This window comes from Canis aureus, chromosome 25 (assembly GCF_053574225.1).
Source record: "Canis aureus isolate CA01 chromosome 25, VMU_Caureus_v.1.0, whole genome shotgun sequence".
Classification (NCBI taxonomy): Eukaryota; Metazoa; Chordata; class Mammalia; order Carnivora; family Canidae; genus Canis; species Canis aureus.
Genome location: NC_135635.1, coordinates 39,444,925 through 39,459,359, shown reverse-complemented (window position 1 = coordinate 39,459,359; position 14,435 = coordinate 39,444,925). Strand labels below are relative to the sequence as shown.

Sequence of the window (14,435 nt, the reverse complement as noted above, 5' to 3'; positions counted from 1 at the left end):
CAAGGAGCTGGGCCTTAGGGTCTCTGAATGGCCAGGAGGTAAGGCTTACGGGTACAGGCAAGTTCCTATTTTTCCCTCACTCCTTGCCTCTGTCTCCCTCTGGGGCTACAATTTTCTTACCCTAAAAGAAGCTGGAGATACAACCTGGTGGGAGTTCCCCTTCTTGTCACAGGGGCGACCCTAAACATAAGGGATGGGTAGGCAGCTGCCCTTAGTATTGTGATCTAAAGTTATCATAAGGCCTTGCTGACCCTCAAATATTTCCCCCACCTGCACTCAATATCGGAAATTTCATCCCCTTCATGCCACTCATGAGCCACATTCTATCAGAGTTATAGGGACATTAGAGACCATCTCGTCTAATCTCCTATAGAAGATGAATGCACTGGGTTTAAGCAGTATTTCTCAAAGACCCCATTAAAATACATCTTGGTTAGCTGGGAAGGATAACCGGAAGAACACATCTGTGCCACTAAACTCATTCGTAGAGTTTAATCGGGTTAGTTCATTGTCATCTAGCAGAGGGTTTGGCCTGGGGGAAGAGGGTGAGTGGGTCCAGGATTAAGTTTTATCTGAGAGTGGGAAAAGAGATACCATCCCCACAGAGCCCTCCTAAGTGGCTGTAGGAAGCCTAGGGTTCAGCATAACAGTGGGGGCCCAAGGGGTGAAGGGGAAGACATCTCCCCAAGGTGGTCCACTGTGGGGGCTTTGGGCTTCAGAGGGGCACTCCTGGGTGTGCCAAGTGTGGTGCCTCCCCTGGCTGGGTCTGAAAAGGTCTGTCTGCCGGAGGCAGCCCCTTACAGTTTTTTTCCCCTAAGATTTATGAAAGAGAGAGAGAGCACACATGAGTAGGGGGAGGGGCAGAGGGAGAGAAACAAGCAGACCCCCAGCTGAGCAGGGAGCCCAATGTGGGACTCATCCCAGGACTTGAGATCATGACCCAAGCCAAAGGCAGACGCTTAACCGACTGAGCCACCCAGGCACCTCCCACCCCCCTTTAGCTTTTTACTCTATTCAAAAAGATTTTCCAGGGCCCGTGGCCCTCCTCATCTCCATCCCCACCCACAGACCCCATTCTAAAAGAAGGCCACTGCCTCTTATGCCCCCTGCAAGGTTCAACCCCACCTGTGACAGCCCCATACCTGTGTTCTCTGTGGCTTCCGCTGCCTGCTCTGGGCTGGGCTAGGCTGGTAGGACCTGCTCCTGAGGTGGGTGGGGACACACTCTCCTGGCAGATCTCAGCGTGTCCCAGCTCCCTGCACTCACCCAACCCCACATAGGGCAGGGAGAGAGAGGAAGCAGTGCCCTCAGTGGCCTTCACCGCCGGCTAGGGAAGAAACCCCAGCAGAGAATGGCACTTAATCCAACCCCAACTCTTGCCTACTAATGCCTGCTCCCACCCATGGCTCACACACTCCCCAGCTTCCGGGAAGTTCAACTGACACACCCACTCACCGATGCTAGATGACTAACCCACTCACCTCTAGCTGTACTATACCAGTTCCCCCTGGGTGTCTCTCTTTGGGTTCCAGCAGGTGGTTTCATTCCTGCCACTCATAGCCCCATGCCACACCCTGTCCAGAGCCATTCCTCCTTGCTTCTGTCTGGCTCCCCTAGGCTGTGGGCTCTAGGGAACGGGGGACTCAGATGGTAGCCCCTCTGGCTGAGCCCGTCACCTCCTGCCTCAACAAGGCTAGGTGTATCATGCCCAATACACAAAAGCAACTTAAAGTTTTTGAGCATAGAGGAAAAAGGATATTGTGGTCAAGTAAGTCTGAGAAACACTAGGCTGAACAGGTTTCTCTATGACAGGGTTTCTCAGAGCGTTTACCCTGCCATTAGAAGATTGACCGTGTGTTCATAATTGAAGCTGGGTGAACGGTGCATGGGGTGCATCATACTATTCTATTTTTGTGCATGTTTGAATTTTTCCATAATAAACAGGTTTTTTTTTAATGCTGTTAATCACCATGAACCTGTAGAAGGAGAGACTACAGTTTCCCAAATATATGTGTCCTAGAACACATTTCTGGAGCTCCCAAGTTATTAAAGGCCAATGCTGGAGGCAGACCTGAATGTATGTTGTCAAGATAGGACCACCTCAACCTTCAGATCATCTGGCCCATCACTGGATGTTAAATCAAGGGTTTCCTGAGCTCTGGGTCCCAGGTTTCCCCTCCCTCCTGATAAAGTGTAAGTTTTGCCCTACTTTCCTGGGGTTGTTCCCCCTAGGACATAATCTCAGTCACATTCCAGCCTTGATCCTCCTGAGGGACAATCTTATACCTGTCTGAGGGCATAGGCTTTAGAAATGAAGACACACACCCTCATGACCCACACAATCCCTAAGACCCCAGCCATGGCATCCTTCAATCCAACTTCCTGATTCCTTAGGTATTTTCCTGGCAGGTGTCTACTTCCTTGAGTACAATTCATGAGGTTCTTTCATCTTCAGATGGATCCATAAATCCCAGGGGTTGAAGTGTTGATTCCCATGGGGTAGGATGGCAGTGCTGAGGATGGAATCATCACCAAAGTAGGCCACACAGATTGAAAATAAACACTTTATGTAAAGACATCCTTTAAGGCGAGTGGAGTGCCCATCATGGACCTCTCTGGGACTGCTGCCCCAACCCAAGGCAAATGTGAGTCAGGGCAAGGTGAGAGACCCACAAGTGGCAGCCAGGAAAGCAAACTGACAGATGGGGTCTAAAGGCAATGGAGAATGTGGGAAGGTAGGGCTGGGGTGGAGGTAGCATGGACCTGAGTTCATCCAGCTTGGCCTAGAGTCAAGGTGCTGAATTCCTGGCTCCATCGAAGTACAAGGTCCTCGCTTTTGGCCTGGCTTAAGACACTGTAAGTCTCATTCTGCAGACATCTCATACGGGACACCTACACAGGGGTTGGGGACACGGAGTCTGCATCACAGAGCCCAAGAGGCAAAGGTGTGGCAGAAGGGAAGTGTCAGAAGTCCCGCAAGAACCAGAGATGAGCAGGGATGGGCACAGGGCAGTAGAAGGAAGGAGGAAACAGATGTAGGTTTTTAAGGCTGCAAGAGACGCCAAGTAGCCCAATCTCTCTTTCAAGAAGTGAGGAGGCTGAGGATGGAAGAGGAAGTAACTTATTCTAGACTATTGGGTGAGTAAGAGTAAGAGGCAAGAAGGACACTTCAATATCCAATGCCTAACCCAGCTAGGGAGTCTTGCTGTGGTGCCTCTTATTTGTAGCATGCCTCCTAGACTCCCCTTTGTCCCTGCCTGGGAGGGCCTCACTTACTCCAAGACAGGAGGAGTGGGAGAGGAGGCTTTGGTGGAAGCTTCTGCCCAGAGATACAATTTGGGAACTCGTTCTCACCCCAGTAGACCCCCTGTGGTGACCAAAGGGAGGAGGAGGAGGGGGCAGGGTGAGGGGCTCACCTTCCGGTCCCGGCTTCTCATCAGGCACTGTTGGCTTTTGAAGGCACAGTAGTTTGGATACTGTACATAGTCTGTGTCACAAATCTAAGCCAGGATCCAGGAATTGGGAGGTGGGGAGATATCAGAAGCCTTCTAAGACACCCATCCTCCAGAGAGCCCATGATGGCAGAACCAGGGCCAGGGGCAGAGCCCTTGAGACCCAGCCCTTCCACACCTGGGGTGCCCCCTCTCTGAGGAATAGGCCTCTGTCGCCTCTGCTTTTCTTGCCCCACCCTCAGTCACAGCTTGGTGCTGAAAAGACGCCAGGAGCCAGAGAATGAAGTGGCTGCCTTGCTGGTCAGCTTGCTGGGAAAGTAGCCAAGGAAGAGGGAATGGGGAAGGGGGCCCAATTAATGGCCCAATCTCAGGGAGTCTTCTAGTGATGGTTAAGTGAGGGAGACGGTAGAAGAATCTCTAATGTGTGACCTTGGGTGCACCACTTCCCTCTGTGGATCTTGCCTCCCCATCTATAAATCCAGGGGAGAGGGAGGGATGACCTCTGAGACCCTTTTCAGGTCTAGGGGCCCGGGGATAAGAGCTAGGCAGGGGCCCTACCAGCCCTTTAAGCTGTCCTGGCTTTTCCTGGCCTTGATTTTTTCCTGTTAAACCACAGAAAAGAGGGATCTGGCTATTAGTGAACAACTGGTAGCTCCAGAAGGGAGGTAACTTTGGGCAGAGAGGGAGCAAAGTCGATCCCGCTGAGCAGGGGAAGGCCTGGAACCATAGGGCAAGGAGCCCTGCCAGACTGAAGCAGGCCAGCACTGGGTCACAGGTCAGTGACACCTCAGGCATTACCTAGTCATCAGTTGAGAGGTGAGTCTCACTTTGGGCCAGTGTGGGAAGTGACTTGACAGAAGCCCCACAGCAGGTAACAGGCAGAGCAGGGATCAGAACCTTGGTCTCCTGCCTCCCAGTCCCTGGCTCTCCCACCCCTCTGCCCCTCTGATTCCTCCTCCTTTGACCAACACAATCCTGCTCTTTTCTTTGAGAGGGGGTGGCAGGGTGTCTGTTGGAAAGAAGCAGGAGGGCTCAATGAGGGCCAGTTCCCTAGCCCCCCCGTACATCCTAGGGCTACTGGAGCAAGGAATTGGAAGGAACTGGAATAACTGGGGCGGGGTTGAGCTTTGGGGAAAGGCTCCAACCTTGGTGGGGAAATCCCCATCCTGGAAGCTAAGGAATTCTGTCTGGAGCCAGCCGGACACTCGAACATCTTCACAGCCCTTGGTGGCTAGTCGGGCACACCAGAAGTCCATGCGGAGTCCGCCATACATATCCAGCCCGTAGAAGCGGCCTGATGTTGGGGTCCCTACCTGTGGCACAAGGGACGGGGGAGAGGTGCACGCCCCTTTCCCCCCTACAGACCTCCCTTCCCACTGTCCAGTCCTGCCTGGAGCCTCAGGCCTCCCCACTGCAGGCTGCCCGGCTAGGTACCTGGGTACCGATGGACATGCTCTGGGCTATGAGCAAGGGGCTGATGAAGGGTGTTTTGTGGGAGCTGTCACACAGCTGCCGCTGCAGGATGGCCTCTGAGTGGCACTGTTCCAGCTTCAGGGAGCAGAAGTCACAGAGGTCACAGGTGGCTGAGTGTCGCCGCCCAAGGCTATCACAGACCTGGGGCAGGAGTGTGGTTGATAGAATGAGGCTGAAACACTTTGAGCCCCTGCAGAAAGTCTTTGTGTTAAGGCTCCTCCCAAGGCTTCTCCGGCTTTCCTCCCCGCCCCCTCCCCAAAGGCTCCTCCAGGACCTTTGCTCAGTGCTCTAACTCTTCACCCTCTTCTTCAATGATGTGCCTACTCCCGGCTAACCTTCACTTTCCTGTGGGCCACACCCAAATCTTTATCATCAGTTCCAATCTCTTTCCTGAGCTCCAAATCCTCATCGCCAAGTATCTGACAGACGTACGTCCTTAGACTCTGACAAGGACTCATGCCAGTCCCTTTCTCTCACTCTGTTAATGATAATACTAGTATTTACAGAGTCGACACAGTGCTAGGCACCACGGCCACAAATGCTCGCAGTCCAGCTAGCCTTCACCAGAGCCCTGTACTAGCCTAGGCACTAGAAACATCTCCATTTGACTGATGAGGAAACGGGGCTCAGTTGAGGCTGAGTAATCCACTCAGAACAGGAGCCTGATGACGGTGGAGCTCTCTCCCAGCTAACCCCCAAACCTACACTCTACTCAAGAACCCAAGTCTAAAACCTCCAAGTCCTCGGAAGATGTTCTTCAGAGTGGAGTTACCCATCTCCTAGCTGGGGTCCGTGCCCTGACTGGGCCTCCTCAGCATTCTCGGGTGCGTCTTGCTAACCAGCAAGTCCAGTCCACACCATCCTCCCCCTTGGTCACAGCACATGAAATCTCTATGTCACCTGTTTATTCCTCACATGTAAGAGATCATCATCATGTCCCTGACTCAAAATCGTTATTGGATTAGCTTTTCCTACCAAGTTAAATACAAATACTTCAGACAGCTGATTGAGATTTTTCACCTTGTGATCCTTCCTATCTCTCCATCTCCTGCCACCCTGCTCCCAGTAAAATGGGCTTCTGACTGTTCCCTTAACCAAAACCAGATATCCAGGGAGCTCTCCATGACTCCTGAACTTGCTACACTAGGGGAAAAAAAAAAGTCTCAGGGGCATCTGGGCGGCTCAGTCAGTTAGGCATCTGCCTTTGGCTCAGGTCATGATCCCAGGGTCCTGGATCAAGCCCCATGTTGGGCTTCCTGCTGAGCAGGGAGTCTGCTTCTCCCTCTCCCTCTGGTCCCCCCTCTGTTCCCCACTCACACCCTCCCACATTCATGCTTTCTCTCTCCCAAATAAATAAAATCTCAAAACAAAACAAACAAAACAAACCCTTGGGATGCCTCGGTGGCTCAGCGGTTGAGTGTTTGCCTTTGGCTCAGGGCGTGATCCCAGAGTCCCAGGATCAAGTCCCATATTGGGCTTCCTGCAGGAAGCCTGCTTCTCCCTCTGCCTATGTCTCTGCCTCTCTGTGTCTCTCATCAATTAACAAATAAAATTTTTTTCAACAAATAAAATCTTAAAAAAGAATCTCTCTCCAATGCCTACCACACACTTCTTTTACAATGCTATTGAATCCTTCATGGCTCTTGGACCCCTTAAGGCCAGGAGCAGTATGTTCATTCTGGGTCCCCTACTATTCCCTCTAGCAGGTATGTCCACCAAGCCCCTTCTTTTGCCTGCTTAACTTCTTTTATTTTCAGGTCTCTGTTCCTTCCCAAATGTGGACCATAGGGTCCCGCATCTGCTGCCTCTAGACTTTGTACTTATCCATGGCTGCAATTACCCATCATACTCTTCTGTCTCCTCATCTGTCTCTCCTACCAGACTCTAAGAAGATTTTACTCATCACCAACATCTCAAGTACCTAGCACAGAGTTGGTATGCTGTACTAAAAAAAATCAATTATTTGTTGAGCAAATGGATGAATGGATGGCATGTTCACTCTTAACACATATTTGCTAACTTGTCTTATCTGGAAACCTATAGAATACCTTCCTGGGAATAGGACTCACTGGGTGCTGAGGGCATATTGAGACTAGGATCTCTCTACAGATTGTTGGAATGGGTTCTGTGACCCCTTTGGAAAGGATCACTGCATCTAAGGCAATGCTAAGTATTGAAGATGGTGAACTAGATCAGGAGATAGCTCAAGCCTAACAGCTTAGAAAAGTGAAGAATGAACTCTGGACTGGAATGGGTTCCAGACTAGGTCTTGAGCCTTCTTCCTTTAAGGTGAACTGGAGATGTCCTTCCAAAGAAGGGATTCTCACTCATTGGAGAGACCAGCCTTTCCCCACACTCTCAAGTCCCAGTATAGCGCCAGGCCCAAAGGATAGCTATCACTGAGCATGTATCCATTAAACAGCATTGCAGTCGTACCGGCTTCCCAAAACCAAGGATCTCCTCCTCCACGTACTGCCAGGCCTTGGCTGTGGGGGTTATGGTGCAGGTGTTCTCCACAATCGAATAGCACAGCACCAGCAAAGCCTCTACGTGGGGCATCTGCAGGAGGCTGCAAGAAGACAGCACTGGCTGGTGAGGATGGGCCAGAGGGCTGGGACAGAAAGCCACATCCACTCTTTGCCCCTCCCCTTGGTGTCTGGATTTGGTCACACACATTCAGCATGCTGATGGGGCTTTAGAGGCCTCCAAACCAACTGCCTCCTTTTACAAATGAGGAACTGAGGTCCAGAAAGGGGAAGTAATCTTCCCCAAAGTTGCAATGCTAATCTGAGACAGAGACAAGAGCAGAAACCAAGACTGGTGGCTGCAGGTATAGGGCTCTTTGCCACTACATCACACAGAGAATGAGCATCTAGGACAGTGCTTAAGCCAGCGATGGTGACAGAACAGCTGAGGCAGACAGTTGCTAGACACACATGAAGCCCAAGCAGGTCTGAGTGGGTCTGGGAAGCCAAAGCTGGGAAATGGAGCTTCTCCTTCCCATAAAAGGCAGCATCAGGGATAGGGCTGGTGGTGGCGGGAAGGGAGTCAGGACTGCCTGTACCTGTCACGGGTTGGCTTTTTCCAGACGGGTTCTTCATCATACAGATCATTCATTTCATCCATCTCCTGGGCTGATCGAATGAGCTCCTGGATGTTCTCTATCATCATAGGCGTGGACTCCACTTCCCGCACCCGGGGAGTGAAGGAGAAAGGGTTGGAAGACACAAATTCTGACTGGAACTTGAGCTCTGGGTCTGTCTGCAGCCCTGCCATTGACTCCAGTCCCTCCTCTGCCCCCTGTCCTTCCTCTTGCTTTTCCTCCTCCAGCTCCTCCTCTTGCTCTTCTTGCTCTTGCCCTTCCTCCTGCTTATGTTCTTGCCCTTGTTCTTGCTTGTGCTCTTGTCCTTGTTCCTGCTTGCGCTCTGAACCTTGCTCCTGGCCCCCCAGGGACAAGGACGATTGCAGCAGTTCCTCCACATTGTTGTTAAGCCTCTCAGGCCACGGCTGGAAGGCCTGTCGTTCTGTGGCTGCACAAGGGTTTGGGAAAGGATCGAGAAAGAAAATGGAAAGGAACAGTCAGGCTTCTGCTCCCTGAGCATCTCTGCAGCAAGAGGGACATGCACAGAAACACAAAGGCACAGGAAAGCCGCCCAGACACTGATTCACACAGTCAAGCACAAAAAAGCATGGGAGATTAATACGACCATCAAAATAAAAGAAAAATTGCCAAAGCAATTGTGGTTCTTCTTTCCACCTCCCTTACATGTGCTCCTCTGCCCTAATTCCCACCTCAAATACTACCTGTTGGCCCTCTCACTTATGAAACCCCCAAGATTCTGAATAGCTAGCAACTGATCGTTCCTGGAGTGAAGATGTTAAGCCAGAGGACTTCCAGATGCAGGAATGTTTTGGGGAGCTGGGAAAAGTGAATTTTTCCTAGCCTTGGAAGTAATGTCAGAAAAATACCCTGAAGCCCCAACTTGTATTCATAAAAAGCAGTCTCCTGCCTTATGTAAATAGCTGCCTGCTGCCAGCCACCCCCCCACCCTGCTCAACATTCTTCCCCACTCCCTACACTGGTGCCTTAACTCCTGGGCTCTGGGATTTGTGCAACAGCTTGCAGGTAGCCTCCCAGGTACTGGGAGGGTCTCACCTGTGACGTGAGATGAGAGGGGGGAGGTCATCGTGGTGGGAGGGACATCGGAGGAAGCATCAATCTCCTTGAGAGTGTTAGGTGAGAGGATTGAGACTGGCTGGGAGCACCGGACCCTCTGCAAGAAGAGAAGGACAGTGGGCATGCCTTTCCCATGGGGCAGACTTTTACTCCAGTGCATGGCTCAGTCCTTTTCTGGCATGTCTCCTCTCTAACAGTTCCTGGGCAGGGATGAGGAGATATGGTCCCTGGTGGAACCCTCTAGACCTGAGAAAGGGTTCCCTTGTGAGATAAGACTCTGGGCCACACTTCTGCCCTCACTCTTGTGTTTGACTTGAAATCACTTGAGAGTTAGAGAAGAAATAGGAGGGCTTGTCCCTTTGCCCCTTCACTTCCCTCTTCCCTGATTTTCTTGTGGTAACAAGGTTGTTCCCGAAGGTCTGAATGCCCAAGGTGAGACTGACTCAGGTTACTCTTATCCCCGCATTGCAGATGACAAAACCAGGGCTTGGAGAGACAATCTAACCCAGGGGGTGGTGGCACCTTGGTGGGAACATTGGCCGGGTTCTGGGGCAGGCAGGGATGGAGTGGAGGAGCAAAGTTGGGGCCTACCTCATATGTAATCTCAGTAAACAACTGGCCAAGTGGCAGGCAGGGAGGGAGGATCTCAGGACAGCCCTCCTGGAGCCCATCCTCATTTCCTCACCCCTTCCACCTCTCCCCTGGTCCTGGGACACTGAATCCAACCTTTGTCTGGAGCCTCACCTTGGCGTAGTAGACGTGGTTGGAGCAACGATACTGAGTAAACTGGCAGAAGGATTCAAACCAGGAGGCATAAGGGAGGTCTGAGCAGACAGCGCCTGAGAATGGGCAGGGGTGGAGAAGGTGAACACAGACAAGGGGGCGTCGCCCTCCCTGACCGGGAGGGGCCGGTGGGCTCCTCGGGTCTGCAGAGTGGAGACTCTGGCTTCGGGGTGAGGAGCAGGTCATCCCCTCCGGTCTCAGGCGAGCACAGGCCCGCCCCCCTAGTCTGGCCCTCACCATCGGGCACCAAGCCGTGATTTTCATACTGGTCCAGCTGCACGAGGGTGGGGTTCCGGCAGCCGTGCGTTGCACGGAGACGGCAGGTAGTCTCTGCTTTCCAGGTTGGGGTTAGCAGCGCGAAGAAGCGTTCATACTCGGTGGAAGACAGAGGGCTGCCTGGCGTGGAGGCCGAAATTGAATCCTGGGCTGGGGCGGGTGTCGGAAGTAGGAGCAGCACTGCGGGGCCAGGAGACACACGGATGGATGGATGGACCAAACCCCGAAACCCGCTCGGGGCGCTGGACTGACCGACTGGCAAGCGGGCCGGTGGAAGGCAGCAGCTGGGGGCGTATGCCGGGACCTCGGCTGATGGAGTGACACACTCCGGGGACACAGGCTGAGGTCTGACCCCAGAAGCTAGGGAGCAAACCCAACGCGACCACCCAGGAAGGTGGTTCAGGACCACACAGCAAGGGCTTTGGGAGGCGGAGGCTGAACCCCGGGACAGAGCCGGCTCCGGTCGGCGGGGGCAGCTCACCCTCGAGGAGTGAGAGAAGGAAGCCCGCAGCTAGCTTCCTCATGGCCCCAGTGGATCTGCCCGCGTTTCCCGGACGGAAGCGGCCTCTAACGGGCCAAGCCAGGGAGCCGGCGGCGGGCGCGGGTCGCCCTCGGGGGAGAAGGTGCGGCCCCCACGTCACAAAGGGCGGGGCGGGGCCTCGGGCACTGACGCGCGCTCAGGGTTCACCCCCCCCCCCAACCCGGGGCGTAGGGGTCCCGCCTCTCGCGGATCAGAGGGCACGGACTCCGTACCTTCCATGGACTAGGCCCTGCGGTGTTCTGTGTATCAGAAAGGTACTCCCAGAGGTATTCCCAGAAAGGGGTTACTCTTATCCCTGCATTGCAGATGACAAAACCGGGGCCTGGAGAAACAATCTAACCCACGGGTAGTGGGGCCTTGGGAACGTAGGCCGGGTCCTGGGGCAGGCAGGGATGGAGCTGAGGAACAAAGTCAGGGCCTACCTGGGTGGGTACTAGAGGGAGCCTCCAGTAAGAAATGAGCCCAAAGGGGAAACAAGCAGGGTTCAGGTGAGGAAGTGGTTCCCAAGCAGGAGGTGAGCAAGACAATCCATCCAATTCGGAGAGAAATATTTTTGTTTTGTGTTTAAAATAAGAAATCAGGGATCCCTGGGTGGCGCAGCGGTTTGGCGCCTGCCTTTGGCCCAGGGCACGATCCTGGAGACCTGGGATCGAATCCCACGTCGGGCTCCCGGTGCATGGAGCCTGCTTCTCCCTCTGCCTGTGTCTCTGCCTCTCTCTCTCTGTGTGTGTGACTATCATAAATAAATAAAAAATTAAAAAAAAATAAGAAATCAAGCTAATAGTATGATAGTACATGCAGAAAACACAAATACATGTTTATTGGAAATTAAGTGAAAGATGTTTTATGGGGAAAAGATGCATGATCTTAAACGTTTTGGAAACCCCTGGTCTGAGGCCCATCCCCTAGCCGGCTCCATCCTTCCCAGGTTGAGAAGTTGTGAATTCTGGTGCAGAGGTACCACGTCTGGTTCCAGGTCTCATTCTACTTCTGGCATGTTACCCTCCCACCTCTAATCCAACCCAGAGGATGAAAAAAAAAAAAATAAAAGTTTAGCACATGTACTAAAATATGGTCTGTACAATAAACACAGCAGGCCAACATGTATAGCTTTTATTCACCTACTCAAATTCCTTTACACGTGAGTTCTGTGCATTCCACCTTGCCCCCTCTCCCATTCACAAGGCCAGGATGAATCCTCTTGGCACAGAGGAAGGGGTGCCCTTCTACTAAGGCCACAGCCCAGATGCTGTGGGAGAGCCCCTACCAGGGACAAAGTGGGAAGAGAACAAAGAGAGTTTATCACACCGTAGCCCACCCCCCCACAGGGGGAGGGAGTCAGGAGGGCTGGGGAGCACCCCCATGCTACTGCCCTAGTCCTTAATACAGAGCGAGGGGGGGTGAAGAGGACCATCCCTTGGAAATACAGCACCAACCTCAGCATGGAGGCAAAAGGACAGTGGGCAAGACCGCTTCCCTCTGAGGGGGGCAGGCTGAATGAGAGCACAGCCAGTTAGCGGCTGTGGCACCCCTCCCTCCTAGGGTTGGGGTGCAGCCTCAGCACCAGGAGCAAGAGGAGGGGAGGAGAAGAGATGACAGCAGTTGTGCCATCCACCCTCCCCGAGCCCCCAGGCCCCAGCACAGGCTCTCCTCTCCCCACTAGCCCGGGTCCAGGGATGTGGAAGAAACCGTGGGAATCCAAGGTCCCTATCTATTTCTTCTTGCGTTCCTGGGAGCAGCGTGGGCAGAACCTAGAGGGGGACGCGATAGAGAGGCGGGAGGGAGAACATGAGTGAGAGGGAGTGCCCTCCTCCATGCAGCTCAGGGGCAGCCCGGCGCCTGCCGCAACTCTCTCACTCACCACTTCCCCCGAGGCTTGGTCGTCAGCCCCACACAGGCAAAGTGGAACCACTCAATGGAACACTGAAAAGGAGGAAGATGGAAGAAGCGGAAGTCAGGGGCCCGGATGGAGCAGAGGAAAGAAAAGAAGTGTCCTCCACAGATTCTTAGAAGAGTTCCTATATTCCGTCCCTTTGGAGAAATCTTAAGAGGTCCCAAGGTCAACCAACTCCACCTTCCTCTTATTCTGGAGTCCCGCTATTCAAGCATTTCTTCCCCTCTCGTACCCACACCCTCATGGCCCCCAGAACCCCATCTGGAGGCAAAACGGTTGGTTCTCACATCAGGGTTGTCACAGCCAATCATCTCTCCATAGGAGACCTGGTGACAAAGGCAATAGGTGGGTTCGTTGGGATCCACAGGCATATCCAACACATCAGAGGGGTGGACACTGCCAAAGGTCACTGAGGGCATCCCATACTCAGGACTTCTGCATGCCGAGAGGAAGAGAACGTGTCATCTGCAAAAAGGGAAGCTACAGAGGTGGTAGAAAGACATCCTGGTGGGGCAAGTGATTTGTGCCTTCTCTTCTCTATCCAGCAAAGACTGCAACGATAAGGAGAAGTTGCTGGCACAGAAGACGGAGAGGGTGGCAAGGGGCAATGTGTGCAGTGTCTGTGTGTGTGTCTGTGTGTGTGTGTGTGGTAGGGTGCAGGGCAAGGGGAAAAACTAATTTGGCAAAATGCTCCCTTGTACACTCACGTGCGCACAAGCTTTAACTTCTTTTGGGTGGCTTTGGGAGCTTCTTCATCTGAGTTTTTCCCTTTGGAACGAGCACGGGCAGCTTTCTTCTCCTTTTGAGTCCGGCCTTCTAGGAAAGAGGGGGAAAGCCAGGAGGCAGGGAGACAGAAAGATATGGTTAAGTCTTCCTGCTTCCCCCTCCTTCCAAGCTGCTGCCCCTCCCTCTGGGCTGAAGAGCAGTAGCTGCTTCTCCCTTGGAGTCCTGGCCCACCTCTCAAGCCCCGCCCCCCTCCTCACTCTTTTTGCCTTTGCTGGACGAGCTGTCATAGTCACTTGATTCAATCTGCTTCTCCTTTAAATCAGCCTCAAAACGGGCCAGGTCTGTGTCCAGTCGCCGAATGTGTTTATCCACCTAGGGGCAAAGGAAGGAAAAGAAAGAGGTACACAGCTGGTTCCAGAAAAAGAAAATAAGGCTAAGGCATACTCTGTGTCTCTCCCAGACCCAGAACAGATCCCAACACAGCTGAAGGAGGGTTCTAGGACCCCGAGGATTAGACAGGAGGTAGGTGGGGAGCCATGAACAGGGCCATACCATCTCATAGGTCTGCATGGCAAGCTGCACCTTGTCGTCACCAAATTCCTTGCATTTGCCATAGGCTTCCTGGATCTGTTTGAGAAGAGCCAATTTTTCCTCGGAGCTCAGGCTGCGGGCGCTACTCATATACTCAGTGGCCAACTTGTCAATTTCAGCCTTCAGGTCTACAACAGAGACAGAGGCCTGGTCACAAAGGCCCCGGAGTGGCTAGGTGAAACACACTTCTTCCTCTTGTTTCTTGGACCTTTGCCATTGACCATCATCATAACCTTCGAACCAAAACGCCCCGAGAGTTCACAGGTACTGTGCCACTTACTCAAGAAACGCAACACATTGACAGTATTTGTTTTAGAGGTGCCTCCAGGTGCTGAAAACATTGCTATCAGAGTTGGAACTAAAATTCCTGAAAACCACGGAGGGGGTCTCTGCCCGTTGCACTAATCCGAAGGCTATTTTTGTTATGTCTGAGGATGCTTCTTCGCAGGGCTTGCTGCTTCTTGAACCATGAGTCTTGTCTAACAGGCTTCCTGATTTCTTGTCTCAAAAACATTCTGTGGC

The 14,435-nt window shown here is 52.8% G+C and overlaps 2 protein-coding genes and 1 long non-coding RNA gene across 11 annotated transcripts in view; 1 reads left to right on the top strand and 2 right to left on the bottom strand.

Moving 5' to 3' along the window:
- Positions 1–2,550: 2,550 nt before the first annotated feature.
- Positions 2,551–10,800, bottom strand: ACRBP (acrosin binding protein). The gene is made up of 10 exons (XM_077871310.1): positions 10,643–10,800; positions 10,123–10,341; positions 9,847–9,941; positions 9,082–9,199; positions 7,990–8,455; positions 7,362–7,494; positions 4,887–5,066; positions 4,598–4,765; positions 3,417–3,500; positions 2,551–2,892 (listed from the first exon to the last, which is right to left on the bottom strand). The coding sequence occupies exons 1-10, from the start codon at positions 10,683–10,685 to the stop codon at positions 2,770–2,772; spliced, it is 1,629 nt and encodes a 542-aa protein (XP_077727436.1). The 5' UTR covers positions 10,686–10,800; the 3' UTR covers positions 2,551–2,769.
- A 20-nt stretch (positions 10,801–10,820) lies between these two features.
- Positions 10,821–14,435, top strand: part of LOC144297349 (uncharacterized) — a 21,216-nt gene continuing 17,601 nt past the window's right edge. Inside the window, exon 1 of one of the 5 annotated variants that reach the window (XR_013364375.1) lies at positions 10,821–10,956. This is a non-coding gene — a long non-coding RNA (uncharacterized LOC144297349). Of the gene's footprint in view, positions 10,969–13,528; positions 14,178–14,435 lie in introns of those variants that run through there. The other 4 variants (XR_013364376.1, XR_013364378.1, XR_013364377.1 and 1 more) reach the window with 4 other exon arrangements.
- ING4 (inhibitor of growth family member 4) overlaps positions 11,801–14,435 on the bottom strand; it is a 7,619-nt gene continuing 4,984 nt past the window's right edge. For 2 of the 5 annotated variants that reach the window (XM_077871317.1, XM_077871321.1), the window contains exons 3-8: positions 13,875–14,041; positions 13,580–13,694; positions 13,304–13,412; positions 12,884–13,031; positions 12,564–12,625; positions 11,801–12,453 (exon numbers count right to left, since the gene is read on the bottom strand). In XM_077871317.1, coding sequence (XP_077727443.1) covers positions 12,414–12,453; positions 12,564–12,625; positions 12,884–13,031; positions 13,304–13,412; positions 13,580–13,694; positions 13,875–14,041 — 641 coding nt within the window. In that variant the 3' untranslated portion in view covers positions 11,801–12,413. The remainder of the gene's footprint in view (positions 12,454–12,563; positions 12,626–12,883; positions 13,032–13,303; positions 13,413–13,579; positions 13,695–13,874; positions 14,042–14,435) is intronic. The other 3 variants (XM_077871319.1, XM_077871320.1, XM_077871318.1) reach the window with 3 other exon arrangements.